The sequence below is a fragment of the Protopterus annectens genome, chromosome 11.part0 (assembly GCF_019279795.1).
Source record: "Protopterus annectens isolate FY-2018-M chromosome 11.part0, PAN1.0, whole genome shotgun sequence".
Taxonomy (NCBI): domain Eukaryota; kingdom Metazoa; phylum Chordata; order Ceratodontiformes; family Protopteridae; genus Protopterus; species Protopterus annectens.
Genome location: NC_056745.1, coordinates 1,206,036,504 through 1,206,050,131, shown reverse-complemented (window position 1 = coordinate 1,206,050,131; position 13,628 = coordinate 1,206,036,504). Strand labels below are relative to the sequence as shown.

At 39.4% G+C, this 13,628-nt stretch overlaps 1 protein-coding gene across 3 annotated transcripts in view; it reads left to right on the top strand.

Moving 5' to 3' along the window:
• Positions 1–13,628, top strand: part of PPP6R2 (protein phosphatase 6 regulatory subunit 2) — a 4,227,669-nt gene that overhangs the window by 4,012,599 nt on the left and 201,442 nt on the right. For all 3 annotated transcript variants that reach the window (XM_044088566.1, XM_044088567.1, XM_044088565.1), the window contains one exon: positions 11,048–11,203. In XM_044088566.1, the coding sequence (XP_043944501.1) occupies positions 11,048–11,203 (156 nt within the window). The remainder of the gene's footprint in view (positions 1–11,047; positions 11,204–13,628) is intronic.

The window sequence follows — 13,628 nt, the reverse complement described above, 5'->3', positions numbered from 1 at the left end:
CTCAGACACAACTTATCAGAGAGAGACCCTCCCACTTTGAGTTTTGCATCTGATCCCACATATGTCCTTCTAATTAACCTTTTTATTGTATTAGAAAATGTAAATGCTTCCATTGCCCTACTGATAAAATACCAGCTTACTCTGCTGATCGCTTTCTTTGCATGAAGACCCACCAATGAGAGCGGTATTTTTTTAATATTCTGCTTCTTTCTGGATCATTATTGTTCTATTAATGTTGACAGATGTGTGCCTCCCCTCCACAAAACTATATTGGTCCATAGCTATCAATTTTGGCATCACAATTTAGAAATAAACAGCTTATAATCATGGCTTAAAATAGAAGTGGGCCTATATGAAACTGGGTCAGGTGAGTCTTTAACATCTGTAGTTCTTACAGCCACTACGTCTTTTTTCCAGGATGATGGTGCCTCCCATCCTTTTAAAATACTATTAAACCAAACTTTTCAGATCCTTATCACTTTCTTCTCTCATAGCTTCCAAACTTACACTGGAATGCCATCTATTCCTGGGGACTTTCCTGTAGATTGGTAATACATCACCATTTTTATCTCATTTCCTCCTATCTTAACTGTTAGTTGTTGTTGAGGTTCATCTACTTCTAACCTTGACATTTTTAAGTCTTCCATAAATATTTTCCATTTATGCTTTTTGTTGATTTCCCCACTTCTTTGCTACATACAAATTTTCATAACATTTCTGAAATATCTCTAATATTTGAACTGGATCTCTGGTTATTTTTCATGGTATATTGGCTCCCTTTCTTTTGCCTAAATCATTGTGCCAAAAGTTTCTGTGTTGTGGGTTATAAAAAAACTGTTGCTTAACAGCAGTCTTTCTAAAGTCATGGATATTATCCAGGGTACCCCCTTATTATCTCTTTAGACAATGCAATTGCATCTCTTCTTGTTCTGTGACATTCCACATAGTTTATAATTCTTCAACTTTTGTTAGCTCCCCAAATAATTGTTATTACTTCTTAACCAGATCTTTTTCTTTTATGTCTACCCTAGTTTTAAACTCCACTTTCATTTTGTCCCACTGACTATCCATAACTTCTGGAGTGCTTTCTATTTTTCCTAATAACTCCTGGATAATTTCTACTACCCATTCCTTAAATTCATCTCTTTTTAACTGGTAGGCGGGGAAGCACTTTCGATACCCTGCATTTTTATCTTAATAATTATTAGTGCATGGTCTGAAATAGTTATTAGATGTGTCTTAAGAGTTCTTGATTAAATGGATATGTTCCTGCAAAGTATAATTTCTGTAAAATCTAGACAAGTTATTGTACTTTGGGGAATAATATGCAAATTATTTCTGAGTTCCTACTATTGAATTCACATATTTAATTCCAAATATTTTCATAAATTTCCTTCAGAAATCTACCCTCTTTTGTTATGTTTTCCCTTCTAAACCCCTCCCCAGATACATCCTCGTTCTTGATAATGAAATTCTAGTCCCCACCTATAAGTAATATTCCCTGCTGAAACTGATTATTTCTCCCTATTTTTTAACCTCCAAAATAGCAGTTTTTGATGGAATATAAATACATGTCAGTGTAATCCTCATCTCTTGCCAGTAGCCCCTTATTACTACAAATCTGCTACTATTATTATTTTTTTTTACTCTTCTGTCTCTTCTGGAGCTCTTGTAGAAATTATATAAGTATTCCTATTTTCATTTGTCCCTGATATTCTGCAGAATATCCATCCCAAAATCTTTTCTTTATCAAATTCACATGTTCAGTTTTTCCAAATGTGAATACTGTAGCATTGCTGTTTGCACTCTGCATTTCTTAATATATGATAAAGTTATTCTTTCCTTTTTTTGTCTGTATGTGTGAGACCATTCACATTCCAAGATAGTATGGAAAGTGTCACCATTATGGTAAGATGTCATTATTCCCACGCATCATATGTGGTTGCTTTTAAAATTTTTATTTCTAGCTTTTGTGATACATGCACCCATTACTAATAATCTTCAAAATAGAAACATATGTCACATTTTACAAGATTTTTGTTCTAATACATCCCCTCAAATAAAAAAGCAAATCCCCCCCAGAACACCCCCATAATCTGTTAACTTAATACAACCACATATAACTATGTACATATTCAAATAATGAGTTTAACCCTTATAATATTCACATTTGTGCCAAATAGACAGCTGTTAACATAGGCTGTATTTAACTTGAAGTTGAGGTTATCCATGCTAAGTATTCATGTTATTTATTGCCTCTGCTTCTGCTTGCACTAATTTGAGTCTGTTTTTTTTTTTCTATTTTTACACCCCCCCTCCCAAAATGTGAAAACGACTTGCATACTTTTAGAAATCATTAACTTTTAGCCTTGAAGAAACCAGTATTCTGTCTTTTATTGCCCTGGTACCAGCCTTCCTCCATGGAAGGGTAAGAGAAAAAAGAAAATTGTAGTCCTTTGTTGCAGCCAGAAAGACTGGCTGAAACATTCATTGCTAGCCTGTAAAGCTGTAATGACCTTGTTGGATTTAATTAGTCCTCTTAGTTTCCTGTTTAGTTTTATTAGTGAGTTCTTGTCATAATGAGAGTAGCTGTTTCTGACTTTGGCCGTGATATTTTTCCTTTTGTTATATACCTTGTCAAGATTAGGATTCCACTATTGTGTTTTTTTTTGGGGGGGGGGCTTACTTCTGGTAGGTACAGCAGCCTGTATGCTGACATTTCCATGTTTGTATAGTGTTTCTGTGAATAATTCTGAATATGTTGTTGTGAACTCTGGGATGGCCGGGACATTGAATTTCGACAAACTCACTTAATAGGATGTAGTTTGCTTTAGAATACTTTATAACTAATAGTTTTTGCTGGGTTTTCCAGGCTGATTTTTATTTTGAATGAAACAGCTTTGTGATCTTACCTCACCAGTGAAGTTGTGACATGGGGGGGGGGTGGATGCTGTGCAGCACTGTTCCATATTAGTGAGACCAAGGCCCAGTCTGTTTGAACCTCTGATTGAAGTAATGCAATAACTGATCAAGGGCATTTTTGTTTATAAAGTCCAGGAAGTATTGTACCTGCAGGTTGGAGGCAGTGTATTTTTCCCAATGGGTAGAGGGGTAGTTAAAGTCTCCCACGAATAGTGTTTGGTTGGATGGAGAGTGGCTCCAGCAGTCTAGATAAGAGCTATGGGATTCTTGAGACATAGACTGTGATCTATAGCTTGCAAAGATATGATAAGGGACTCTATTTAAGGTGATTTGCACGTGGATGAACTCTAGGGTATCATCCTGTTTGACCAACCTTGAGATATGCGTATTGCTAATGTAGATTGAGACATCTCCACTTTTAGTCTCTGTCTGTGTGAATGATGGCCTAAATGAGTGGAAGGTACTGTAGCCTTGTACTGCTGGAGTACTTTTTGTGGCTTTAAACCTGTTTTCAGTAATAGCACAATGTCTGTATTTTCCAGACTGAGGAGAGCTGGTAGAGTGTGGAGTTTCTTGTTAAGGCTCCTAGCATTGTGCAGTAGCATCTTTAGGTTCCTTTGGATTTTATTTGCTGTGTCAGTTGGTTTGTCATTTTGAGGTGGGTGGGGGACAGGCACAGGCCATCTTTGGCAAAGCAACATGGTCTGTTTGCCATATCCTCCTGTGCTGAAAGATATTGAATCTCCCTGGATTAACACCAGAAATGAAGCCAGTTGTTAAAGTTAATCATTTTTGGCTCATACTGTGGCATCATCCTTGGTGAAGGTAGAATGTTGCTGAATGCAACACATATACCGGTCTGAGATGCATAATTAGAGAGGTCCATAATGTCTGTCTTCATATTATCCAGAGAGGTATGTCTCAAATCATTTACACCAACATGGGTATGATAGAATCATACTGATTCCTATGGTGCAGTGACTTGAGTGCATGTGTAATTTGATGGATTGGATCCTGGCTTCAGATAACCAACTGACCATAATCTTCTTTTCCTGTCTGATGAATAGGGCATCTGGGTGTCATACATTGGAGTCCCATATGGCAAGAGTCCTGGGTAATGCTTTGCTTCTTGTTATGGTAGTATTTAAACTCTTGTATTTCTACCACTGATTCACTAAATTAAACTAAAAAACAAATCAAGTTTCTTCAATATTGTCTAAGATCTCAGAATCGCTGCATGATCATCTTTCACAGCCTATTTTTTTGAGTAGTTATCAGAGAGAAGAACCTCTTCTAAAACTACACTCATCTCCTGGAACCCACTGCATCTAAATAAAGAACCATAACCTGTGCTTACTCAGAAATGCAGATTGCATCTGCTTTGTGGAGTTACATGCAATTGCTGAAACAGTGTGGAAATAAATTTAACATGTTTAAACATGTATTTAAATATTCTCCTAACATATCAGATAACTAGCATCAAATAACTAGTGTATTATTGTGTTTTGCCTCTGGTTCGACTCACGGCTGAAAAGTCTTAGGACCAGCCAACTTCCTGGTTAACAAAAAGCAAGTAAACTTTTGGCAATTGGTTCATGATCTTCTCCAAATACATTTACCAGATGCATTTAAACTGGGCATTTACTCTCAAGGCCGAGACTTCTTCAGGAGAGTTGTTTTGCAAGGTGTCATTTCTAGTATGTCATGGTCTCTTGCTTCCACATTGTCTTTGTATATACTGTTTGGGAATATCCCAGAACATAGTACAGAAGACCTTCACAAAGTAAGCTAGTAGTGATGTACAGATGCTGTTCATATCCATAGATCTGATATAAGGAATCTTCCCTGATAAGTCATTGACTGGACTCTTCCTTGCTAGAGGAAAAATAAGGAAGAGTCCTTCACATGCTGGATGTGCACCCTTAGCTCTGTTTTTCCTGAAGTAACTGCTTGAATTTATGAAGACTGTGCAGCTGTTCATCTCCTTTACTTCTAGAAGAGAAGGGTGTGCAGTCAATAAGCACATGTTGTCTGAGTGAATTGCCAGACTGATTATTCTTTAATTGTCTGAAGGCTCCTCACACATTTAAAAATACTGTGTTTAAAGCTTGCTTAGACCACAGAGCTTATGATATGTAGATACGGCTACTTCCAGTGATTGCTTCAAGAACTTTTATCTTTGTAGATACTCTGTTTAGTAGCCACTTGGCTGTATAGGGATGTGTATTGCTTTACTAATAGTGCTGACAATAGATTCATCCAAGCAGGAGTAGGGAAGTGTACATTCGGAATCAGAGAGTACTGGGGATATAGTTCCAAACTCAGCAAACGTATATCAGTCTGCTAGAACTGCTGGTACTGAAGAAGAATATTTTTCCTTTCATGCTGTCTTCTCTGTTTTAGTGCAGATCAGGACAAAGATTAGTGCTATGATATGCTGTATTAACATCCAAAGTGGTTCAAAATCCACTGTCATAGAGAAAGAAGACAGAAGTCCGTTGGAACTGGGCCTTAAAGCAAGAGTAGTTTATTCTGCCTGGTGTTATCTGTTTTACAGAAATGTGGTAGAATTTCCTTAGTGCTTAGTTGCTTTACAGCTCAACTATGAATGGCATCTGACAGACCGGGTGGTCCAAGACTTGTTTCTTTTTTGAGGCATCCCTCATCTAGACCTGTTTGCACTGTCCATAGACAGTCTTTTGCCAAGATTGTTTGCTTAAAGCCAGATCCTGCAGCATTTTAAGTAGCTGCCTTACCCTTGTCATGGATTAATGGTTTGTCTGTGCCTTTCTTTCATTTCCAGACATATTGAAAGTTTTTTAAGGTTTAGAGGGAATGTTCAAATGATTCCTGTAGCCCCCCTTTTGGCAATAATGAATCTAGAATGCTTATTCCGTGGCTGCCCCCTATTCTGTCTCATGACTACTTCCTGTAGTGGCTCATTGTTTGCATTAGCATGTCAGAATCATTTGAACCTCAGGGTCTTGAAGGATTGTGCTTTGTTCATGAAAATTTAACTATAACTAGGTTTGAAATTTCAGAGGAAGTATTGCAGCTCCTTTTGTTAGCAAGAAAATCTTCTACCAGAATCACTTGTACTTCAGTTTTTTTTTATTTTATTTATGTCATGTTGACTGGGTTAGTCCTACCAGGTCTGTTGCCTGGTTTCAGGGGAGACCCAAGGCAGAATTGATACCGAGTACAGACATTTGACAAGGACATCACTGAAATTACCTTGCTGTTTAAGTGCTGTGGGATCTTTAACATCTACCTGAGTTACAACCATCTCAGGCAGATAGGGCCTCAGTTTAGTATCTCGTTAAGAATTTGAAAGATGTACATGGACTGAAAAAAAACAACTTGGACCCATTTGCATGTCAGCGTCATTTAGTATTTGGACTATTTTCTGTTCTTTTCAGATGTAGGGCTGCAATCCTCCACTGTCAAGGGTCAATCTGTTAGACATTTCTGCCTTTCATGGTCCTCTTTGGAACAAGTGGTAAAAAAAGTGGAATCTATCTGGAATCATTGTGAAAGGTTTGCCTTACCTTAAATTTCATATCAGAAAATTCTCTCTCCGTGGGATCTAAACTTTATCCTCTACAGATTAGCTTTGCAACTCATCAAACCTATGTTTTTTGTGACTTCAGCTTTCTTTCTTTCTCTAGGAACCTAACCGGAGTTCCTTTCAAAAGTAGCTTCTGAATATACAGTTAGCCAATCTGTTCACCTCACATTGTGTTTTTGACAAGATCAACCTGTGAGAAGTTTTCTAACAGATTAGATGTTCACAAAGCCTTCAGGTGAGAGACAGCAGGAAGACCAAACAAGCTGATCGTGGGTTATCCAGTCTATCCATTTTAAGGATTCAACTGCTCTGCCACCAGGTGCCAGATGGTAAACAGAACTCTTTCACTCTGCTCAATCTCCTCCCCTTTTCCCCACTATGCTCCATGTATTTGCTGCCACGTGCAGTGGATTAAGATAAGAGATTTTTTCACTATTATGCCTTAGCAATTTTCTCCTTTCTGTTGAAGTTCTAGATGTGGTACTATAGTGTTTATGCTGAAGTATTTATTAGCTAATTATACATTTGCTAACCAGTTTCTCTAGTTTCCTCCCTCCTCCCACTTAAGAACCTTTGAGCCTGTAATAATGTTTAAGAAAAATGGGATTTTTTCTCTCTTAATTGCCATCTTGCTGCTGTTCAACTTAATTTAATTGTTTGTGTTATGTCTGTGTTGCTATTAGTAATTGGATATTCTGATTTATTTGAAGGAGCTTCACTGTGGACAAAGCCTCAGGCTTTCGTAAAAGTGGCCAGTTTGGTCACAAGAAACCACACCAAGACACCCATGAGCTCTGTATAGTTTCTCTGGGCCTAGATCATCCAGAGGGGATGTGCAACATCTATAAGGCCTTCAGCCACAAAACATTCAAGAAAGGTGAAACAAACTTATTTTGAAAGGAGATATTCCATCGAAAGATGACAAAAGAGGAGGAGAAAAAAGAATGATCATTCACCAGATGGCAGTCATCCCTCCCCCAGAACACCCAGGATGGAGAGACCATCTGCCAGACAGGCCCCTACCTCATTTCAGACTAGGAAAGATCCTTCTCAAAAACCTTCATTACAAGCTTATATCTCTCAGACCTCATGATGAGATAGCAGTAGTGCATGGCCCTTCTCCAAAGAGAAGAGCAAGGAGCTTTTCCTTGAAGAAAGATTTCTGTAGGTAATGTGTCTCTACTATTCGCTGCCATTTCCACTAGGGTTAGTAAGGTCTCTCAGGAGCCTGTCCATGCAGTAGACTGCTTGATGAAGGCCTTTATCAAAGTTCAGATTGTTTTGGATGTCTTCTTTGCCTCCCTATGTCTCAAGAGTGGACAAGTTAGGTCTCCAGGCATCAACTTCACAAGTTCCTACTCCAGGTCTGATTTTGGCACCAGGAGTATTGAAGCCAGGTATTCTGCCAGTGTGTTTTCTTTCGACATCAAGAGGGCTCAACACCTTGGCAGTGGCCCTTTAGTTATCTATCAGCTCCTGTCCCCTTGATGCTGAGAACATTGAGGCACAGGTAGGCTGACGTCAGTCATTCTGTATGTCATTGTCAACACTGATACCATAAAGACTGTTCTCTTTATCAGACGCTTTGGCATTCACTGTTTTGGTGTTGGAGGCAGTTTTAGGTATGACTATGTTTTCAGGCTCAACGTCCATCAGTGCTGAAGCTTCAGCTTAATTTTCCTCATCAGTGCATACTTAAGTGCTGGTTTTGTCAGATTCCACTGGTACATCATCTGCATTCAAATGTATGGAAAAATTAATTACAAGATCCATATGACTGGACAGAGTTGACCCACCACCAACATTGGCACCCCTATCAATACCTGTGTTATCAAGCTTTGGGCATTGATAATGAGCTTCAGATATAGCCTGCTTTGAAAGTCCACCAATGGCAGCAGCCCTTTGGATTAGACCCTTCTTCAAGGAGCCCTGAAAGAAAAAATGAAAAGGAAGCACGTACTCTCCAACAAAGTATCTCACCCTGGATTTAGAACTCAGTGAAGGTGAAAGATCCTCACAGTCCCCTTTGGATGATCATAGGTTTGGTGAAATTTTAGAATCGATGGGACAGAGGGACACTTGACCCAGTCCACCATGAGGAAATTTTGATGGAGACCTTCCAAACGAACCCAGCTACATCTTGGGTGATTCCCCACCTACAGTTGCATGATTGACCTGGTCATGGAGTGAGATTGGGGCAAACCCACTATAGCTGAGTGCCTTCCAAAGAAGCCTAACAAGATACTATGACCTCTTAAGGGAAGAACATATTTGAGTAAAGGCCTCCTTACTGACTCAGTGATGGTAGTGGCAGTAACCAAGTGAGAGACCTCTAATGAGAACCTAGCTGTCCATCTGACCGATAAAGATTCAAGGGCAGTGGCTTGGATGGGGAAATGCACCCTTGAATTGGCTGTTTGAAATACGTGGCCTTATCCCTCTGCCTGATACATGCAATACACTTCCATCAAAAGCTAGCCAAGCAAACTTTGGAGTCACTACAAAGACCTATGACAATTGATACCTGCAGGCAGTTGTAGATACAGGTGTCAGCTATGTTATATTGAACATTTCTACCTTTGCCATGTGGCTTTTACACAGTGCAGCTGATGGAGTGGCTACAGTGGCTGGGACAGGACTGGCTCGCATGTAGCGACTTTGATGAGTCAAGCCTGTTTAATTTTGATTTGTCAAGGGGTAAACAGTGGTGACTCCACTAAACAAGTTCTGTCTTCATGAATGTGTCATTTTGTTGCAAAAAATATTTTTAGTAGGGAAATCATTGACAGAGCCTGTTGAGGCCCTTTTAGGTAGGATATTTGCAGCTTTTCCTTTCTGCTTTAAGGGGAATCTTCACTCCAGGGCATTTATGCTATTGTGATATGACCCACTTCACATATATTTCTCAATTGTTGTAGCTTAGCCATTCAGTGTAGCGGCAGAGTGTTTTTTGCAAAGCAGTTTCCGAATGCCTTCCTCTGTTTAGTCCCATCCTTTTCATTTGAGTAAGTAGTTCTGTATTTATTCCTTAGTTAACTACTCATGTGATTCATTGCTCAAAGAGGATAGGAAAACTGCCTGCTTGATTGCAGAGCCTGAAGAGTGGTATATCATCACAGTAATAGCTTACCCACCTTCTCCAGCTTTGTGGGACTTTCTGATATTCTTATTTATAGTATTAGGAGTCTTTTCCATCTTGTGCCTGTTTCTTTTTTAATACTCAAGCTGAGGTGGGGAGTGTCTGTCTCTCCTTTTATAGACATTTCTTATCTGTCACCAATGCTGATTGAATCCTGAAAGTAGTAGTTGATCGATTCACAACTGAGAATTTACGGGAGAGATTCTGTTGGTGTTCTCTTATAACTCTGCAGTGAAGTTGCCTGATGATTCATCACTTTCAAGGATCCAGATTTACTACAGATGCCATATAATTTGCCTGTATTAATAAGGACTGATGTAATAGGATTCTTTATTGAAATACCAAGACATGTTTGAAGAACACCCAGTATCTATAAATTCTTAGCGTTTCCTGGGCTTGGGCTCCTCAGTGTCTCAACCTCTGAAATGTGTACCTCAGTCCTTGGGTTCTGGCAGCAACTGTGTGTGTCAGTTTTTACTGTGTTCAGTTTTGTCCGTTTGTAGTCTCAGTCCCATCTAACTGCCATATTTTCTTATGTAATCAGTCATATTCAGCCATGTATCAAAGTCTCTTTTGTGTCTGAATAGTGTACTAGGTGCTTATCTTTGTGTGTGATTCAGCATTAACATAATGACACTGGTAGAACTTTCATTCTCATCATGTTTTAATAAGAAAGGACTGGCAGCTGCTCTGATTGCACTTTGCTTCTGTTTTCTTGTTGCAACAGTTTGAATACTTCATTGAAATACACATTTCTTTAAACCAGTTAAAACGTACCACATTGTTTTTAAGATTGATTGTCTTGCTATACTTAATGCATGTTTTGTTAAGAAAGAGACATCTGACAGCAGAGATCACTTGTAATGTTAGACTAACCTGATGCTAGTGTTGATCTGGTTTAGTTTTCAACATTATCAAGAATGATTGGCATTTATCTGTTATACTAAAATTGCCTTGAAAAAAGTAAGTGTATGCACGTAATGCTAATGGTATCAGTTCTTGTGGTCTTTGCATCTAATGAATGAATCACATCAACCCACATTTTGAAGTTTTTCATTTTTGGCTGTGTGCATTACATTTTTTATATTTTAAAGGGTTTAGGAGGAGTTCACTTTAGTAGTACCCTTTGTTGGCCTCCCAGGATCTTTTGAATGATGCTGCATATGCTGCTTGTGCTTTCTTTGCTCATCTGCACAGGTCCACAGCATGCTGACATCTGCATCTGTTCTATTTTTCTGTCTCCCAGTGTTTACATTCCTAGCTTCCGCGTTTTTGCCTGTCACAGTTTGGTTTGATTCAATCCTCTTTTCAGAACTACTCATTTAGTTTCACAAACTTTGAAACAGTGCATGCTTCATGATAGGACAGAATTCGTGCTGCATTTAAGCTGACTTGTTTTAATCCTTTTCTGCATATAGTGATGCCGACTGCATGGTTATAGACAAGCTCACCATTTCAGATGTACCCCACATAGTTTCTGAATCTTTAAATAGTGTGAATGAACCTTCCCATGAAACACAGCAGTCTACAGCAACCGACAGCACAGCAACAGAGGTCGCTTCTAAAGACAGAAGGTGAGAACATGTATAGCTTGCATGTGAGTGAATAATAACTTTGTCTTAAACACTGAATATTTATGTACAAGATTTCCACTGACCATCAACCACTACATGAGACAGCCATGACTCAAGGTTGTAAACAGATGTGTTCTTGTTTGTGCTTTTCTGTTCTCTGTTTTTGAAGTGGGCTAAGTTCATGCCACCAGGCAATGTTTGAGTTGCTCTGAGACAGTATTAGTCAACTGATAGTACTTTTAATCGTTATTATTTGGCTGTCTTTTTCATAAACTTCATCTTTAGGAGACATGATGGATGCCCATGATTTTGAGTAATAGAGACATCTGTAAAAGATAATCTTCCTCTAAGTTTCATTCTGACCACTTGGAATAAAGCTTTGTTTTAGCCAGAACTTTTTTGTAGTGCAGTCTTTGATGGTAATTATTTGAAAATGTTCTAAACATTTGTGTTGGAAGTTTTTTTCATCATTGGTCATTTCTTTATCTTTGCTATACAGTGAGTAAGACTGAATTTTCTTTTGTTATGAGCTTTTGTTTGGGAATTGTTCTTATGACCAAAAAATGGTTGCCCAAGATGCTTATGCTTTGGGAATTCTTTTTTGCTTGGGTTCTGGCTGTTGACTTAACCCAGAACATACAACATAGGATTCAGTCTATCCGATACCTTCTGCAGTTTCAAGAGATATCTAAAGTCAAGTCCGAATACATTTCTTTGTTTTTTACAAGAATGAAGAAAAAAGAGGCATTTGCAGACAGTTCCCCATTATATAGATTCATATCATGGATCATATGTCTTAAAAATGTCTGAAGTTACACATGACTCTTGATCACCACATCTGTTAGCTGATGATTCACAGATGTTCTTCATGTAGATCACTGTTAGTAGTCCATTCCACTGGGACTTCAGACATAGAAAATTCAACACCTGTCCCTACTTCCAGAGCTTAACTCAAGCACTCGGGTCACTCCACGGCAAGTACAAATATGACACAGTCATTGTCCATGCTGGTGTGAACGACCTGAGACGTACCTCCCTGGACTACATGAAAAGAGACATAGAGGAGCTCTCTGATTATGTAGCCCAGGCAGGTATGACCCTAACCCTGAGCAGTATCCTTCCTTCACCAAGAATGATGCCACAATATAGAGACAAGATGATCAGCTTTAACAATTGGCTTAATGTCTGGTGTCATTCAAAGGGGATCCAGTGTCTGTCTGCCTGGGATGACATGCTTGACAAGCCACGCTGCTTCGGAAGGGACGGCTTGCATTTGCCACCCCTGGGATTCCGGATATTGGCTAAGGCTCTTGCCACCCCCATAGTGCCTTTTTTAGGCAAGGCTCAAATTCTAAACCTACCACCCTAGAAAACAAAAATGGGAAGAAACTGAGGGTAATGCTGCTCAATGCCAGAAGTCTAAATCTCAAAATGCACGCACTCGAGGCCCTTCTCAGTATGGAGAACATCGATGTCTGTGCTGTAACTGAAACCTGGTTCAAGGCTCCTGAGAGCACCCCGGCACTATTAGGTTTTACCTCATATCATGCATTCCGGCCCCAAAACCTGGACCACACCACAAAAGGAGGGGGTGTATCCATATTCATAAAGGATACCCACACCTCCAGGTTGGTGGCAACGCCAAGCTTGGAAACCATCCAGGTGCAACTAACCATAGGCAAAACTGCTCTACAAATTGTAGCATGCTACAGGCCACCCTCTCAAACTCAGGAACCCCACACAGCCTTCCTGAAGACACTGGAGGGTATAAATGTATCTCCAAACACCATCATATTGGGTGACTTCAACTACCCGAATATAGACTGGGAACATTACTCAAGCCCTAACTTTCTAGCCCAACGGTTCCTGGAGTTCATAAATTCAAATGCCATGGAACAGCTAGTCACTGTTCCCACGAGAGGAGAAAATATACTAGATCTCATTGTCACAAACATGGGGACAAAATGCTCCACACGGAAGTATATCCCTCATTGGTGAGATCTGATCATAAACTAATCTCACTGGAAATCCACATCCGCCCCACCCCAAACAAAAAGACCATAGTGAAGAACTTCTCTAAAGCAAACTTCACACTACTCAAGACTGGTGTGGTATCCTTCAAGGCCCCTGAGCCAGAGGAAACCACAACCCAAGCTCTTGGAAGCCCTTACAAATGCCTTCTATGAACACCTCCAGGACTGCATGGATCAGGCAATCCCAAATAAAACCAAGACTCTTTCCACAAAGGGCAAACGTCCAGTCTGGTGGACCCCAGCCATTAACAAACTTTACAATAAGAGGAGAAAGCTATTACATGATAGAACAAAATCCATAAAAGGGAAGTCACCCCTGATCATTATTAGTAAAAAAATACGGCACTCATAAAATCAACTAAGGCCAATTTTGAGAGAAAAATTGCCATGGA